Genomic DNA, 3,707 nt, shown 5'->3' with positions numbered 1-3,707 from the left:
GTCACCAGATCATCCCCTCTACTTTCTTACAGGAGAAATCAGAGATATTCCATTCCAACAGTGGGAAGTGGAACTACATCACAAGAGCAGAGACAACATTAGATATTCCAATTTTCTTGCGCGGATTGGACATAACAATTCCTTTGAAGTGATGATGATTGCGGAAGTACCAGATGGGTGTGTAGAGCTATTTTTAGCTAACGAGTGTTGTTGCGATCAACTGGGTCCTATGGATTCTTAAGACGACATTTTGAACTTAATTTCTAGATGTCATCTTTGTCTTTTATCAAGCTGTTGCTTCCCCTTTCATTTCAAAAAACAGAAAACAAAAAGAAAGGGGAAAGAAAGTAATAGCCTGTGGGGCGCATTTTTTTAAAAAAAAAGGGCCTGTGGGTGAATTTTGGAGCATTCAAATTGGGCCATTCAATGGGGTTACATGCATAAGCCCATGCAAAGTTGGGTCATTTGGGCCTTGATATTGGTTTCCATGTATAAGTCCAAATAAAATATTAATTCGGTTTTAAATATAAAACCCATTTTATACCCTGTAGTTTAATTTACACTACAAAATGAATATTTAGAATCGAGAAGTATCAATCAAAATATCTTACCTGACAGGTTATTAAAAATTCAGGAAAAATACAAATGGGCAATGATTTATTTGGGGGGGGGGGATTTGACAAAAGTTAACTTCTATATAATTGGATAAAGCATTTGGCTGTGTAGCAATAGCAACCAGACCAACGATAGTGATTTTTTTTTTTTGCAGGAACAATGATAGTTATTTTAGGTGCACTAATCTACAGTTAAATAATGTATTGTAATGAGTACTATCTCTGTAAATACTACATCTAGTACTTAATATAAGAGTTATTTTATCATTTAATTTGATCGTAGATACAATATCTCAGTCTGTTTTATCTTTCATGTTTAAGTATCATATTTATGGATAAATTTTTTTCATTGATTAAGAAAATAAATCAGAGAGAATCATTCATCATATTTTTTAAAAAGCGAGGCAAGCACATGGCACGGAAACCAGCATATAGAAGGCCGCGCATGCAGCTTTTTGGTTTGTGAGTTTCGCATGGAAAATAATACTCCCTCTGTTCCTTATTATAAGAGACGAATAACCGAATTACGTTGATAAAAAAAATAGTTAAAATTAGTTAAAAACAATCAATGTGTAAAAAGTATAATTTTCTTTTCAAAAATGCCCTCATTAATAAGGATAGAGAACAATGGTAAATTATTAAAAGAAAGAGAAGTGGGCAAGAGAGAGAGTGTGAGTTGGAGATAATAAATATGGGTAAAATAGGAAATCAATACAAAAAAGTAGAGACAACTTTTAAGTGTCTCTTATATTTAGGAACATGCTATAAGTATCAAATGTCTCTTATAATAAGGAACGGAGGGAGTCATGTATTGTGGGTAAAATGGGCTAAATTATAATGTATTTCAATTACTATAGGCCCAATTATATCAGCCCATATTCGGGCCCAAACTTGGACATTTTTTGTTTCTGATTAGAGAGTGCTAAAGATCTGTCCTCTCCTCTTGTTCGCTCCCAAAGTCAACATCTTCCATCGGCCATGTTTCTCCGGCACTTTAAACAGTTCAACCTCTTCTGGTCAACCACACTCGTATTCTCTTTATGCTTTCTCTATTTCATCGCAAACTCCATCTCCACCCGAACACCATGCTCGGAAAGTGACGCCTACCACAAGCTCAACGTCGTCCTCAACCGCGACGGCACTCTCACCCGCTTGAATCTCCTTCCTGTAAGCCCTCCCTCGCCCAATCCCAACCTCCCCGTCTCCGTTCTTTCCAAAGACCTCCCCATTAATCCTTCCAAACAAACATGGGCTCGCATTTTCCTGCCCCGCAATGCCCTCTCCTCCCACAAGAAGCTGCCCCTCGTAGTCTTCTTCCACGGCGGCGGCTTCGTCATCCTCAGTGCCGCCACCACCATGTTTCACGATTTCTGCTTCAACATGGCCGAAGACCTCGGCGTCGTCGTCGTTTCCGTCCAGTACCGCCTTGCTCCGGAGCATCGCTTGCCGGCGGCGTACGAGGATGCCATGGAGGCTCTGCATCGGATCAAAACGCGTCCTGATGTTTGGTTGAGACAGCACGCCGATTATTCTGAATGTTATATTATGGGAGGCAGCGCAGGGGGAAACATTGCGTACTACGCGGGACTACGTGCGGCCGAGCAGGTGAAGCAGCTTGGGCCGTTGAAGATAAGAGGGTTGATATTGGTTCAACCGTTCTTCGGTGGGACCCAGAGAACCAGATCGGAAGTGCGGCTGATGAACAACGAGCACCTGCCGCTGTGCGAGACGGACCTGCTGTGGAAGTTGTCGTTGCCGGTGGGAGTTGACCGTGACCATGAGTATTGCGATCCGATGGCCGGAGAGGGACCGGAGAGAGCAGAGAAGATCGGGGTTGGAGGATGGCGAGTGTTGGTGACGGGGAGCGGGGGGGACACGCTGGTGGATCGACAGAAGGAGTTAGTGAAGATGATGGAGGAGAGGAAAGTGAAGGTGGTGGGCCACTTCACAGAAGGAGGATTCCACGGCATTCAAAATGTTGATCTCCAGAACGCTAAGGAGCTCTATGCGGTGATGAAGAAATTCATCTCTTCTTGATAGAGTATGAAACGACGTCGTTGTTTTCGGATGTATGTCATCAAGCATTGATCGATTCAGTTCTGATTATAATGATTTTGCATCTTAAGATTGAATCATAAACTTTCTCAAATGAAGAAATCAACGCTTTTTAATTATTTTTCAATACTCCTCCTAGCCTGTTATAAGATAAAGAAAGTAATTTTTTTGTTATTAATATAAATTATCTCATTGCATTTATAATATAAATATATGATTTTGTTCCTAATTTATTATTATGTAATTTGTGATTAATAATAAAGTTAAAAAATTATTAAATTTTAAGATTGAGTTAATGGATTTTAAAATTTTATGGTTTATAATAGAATATGTTGAAAATAATATAAGCAGAGGAATCCATGTTTGTACTCTTCATTCTTAATTGTTGGTTCTCTCTCTCTCTGTTTTTTTTTGGGCCATGCTTCCCTGTTGATTTCATCACTGGGTAAAGTAGTCTTTTATCATTTCTAAAACTTAGATTACTTCTAAAGCATGTCCTGATATGAATCCAAAATAATTTTGCAAACCAAGGGCGTCTGGGGAGCTATGAGCCGATGACGTTGAACGGGGGAATTGAGTAATGGGCTGATGGGTGAACTTTAGTCCGCTCAAGTTGGGCCCTTCAATGGGCTTAGTAGTATAGGCCCATTCAAAGTTGGGTCATCTGGGCCGTCATCAGTGTTTCAATGTATAAGTCCAAATAAAATCCCTAATGAAAAATCAGTTCAGAGTTGATTGGGGTACCAGTTATTGCTCCTACTTAACAGGTTATTAGAAATTCGGAAAAAAACAAGTTATGAAAGGTGGACAATTTTCATAAAGAAAAAGAAATTGACAATGGTTAACTTCTGTATAATCGGAAAAAGACTTCGGCTGTGTAGCAATCAGACCAAACATGTTGATAATGATTTTATGTGAATTAATCTATAGTTAAATAATGTATACTATTATTCACGGGAAATATTTCGTTTTATTTGTAAAATATCATATTAGTTAAAATTAACAATATCTGTGGCAAAACACAACTGGGTAGGTAGA

General features: G+C 39.0%; 1 protein-coding gene across 1 annotated transcript; it reads left to right on the top strand.

Moving 5' to 3' along the window:
- Positions 1-1,431: 1,431 nt before the first annotated feature.
- LOC114730361 (carboxylesterase 1-like) lies at positions 1,432-2,771 on the top strand. Its single transcript, XM_028917422.1, has one exon. The coding sequence runs from the start codon at positions 1,593-1,595 to the stop codon at positions 2,649-2,651; it is 1,059 nt and encodes a 352-aa protein (XP_028773255.1). The 5' UTR covers positions 1,432-1,592; the 3' UTR covers positions 2,652-2,771.
- The last annotated feature ends 936 nt before the right edge of the window (positions 2,772-3,707 follow it).

The sequence above is a fragment of the Neltuma alba genome, unplaced genomic scaffold (genome assembly GCF_004799145.2).
Source record: "Neltuma alba isolate B1F8T4 unplaced genomic scaffold, ASM479914v2 tig00012727_pilon, whole genome shotgun sequence".
NCBI lineage: Eukaryota > Viridiplantae > Streptophyta > Magnoliopsida > Fabales > Fabaceae > Neltuma > Neltuma alba.
This window is presented reverse-complemented; position numbering and strand designations above follow the sequence as displayed.

Excerpts from the sequence above, each read along its gene's own strand:
- LOC114730361 (XM_028917422.1), top strand. The coding sequence starts at position 1,593 with ATGTTTCTCCGGCACTTTAAACAGTTCAACCTCTTCTGGTCAACCACA.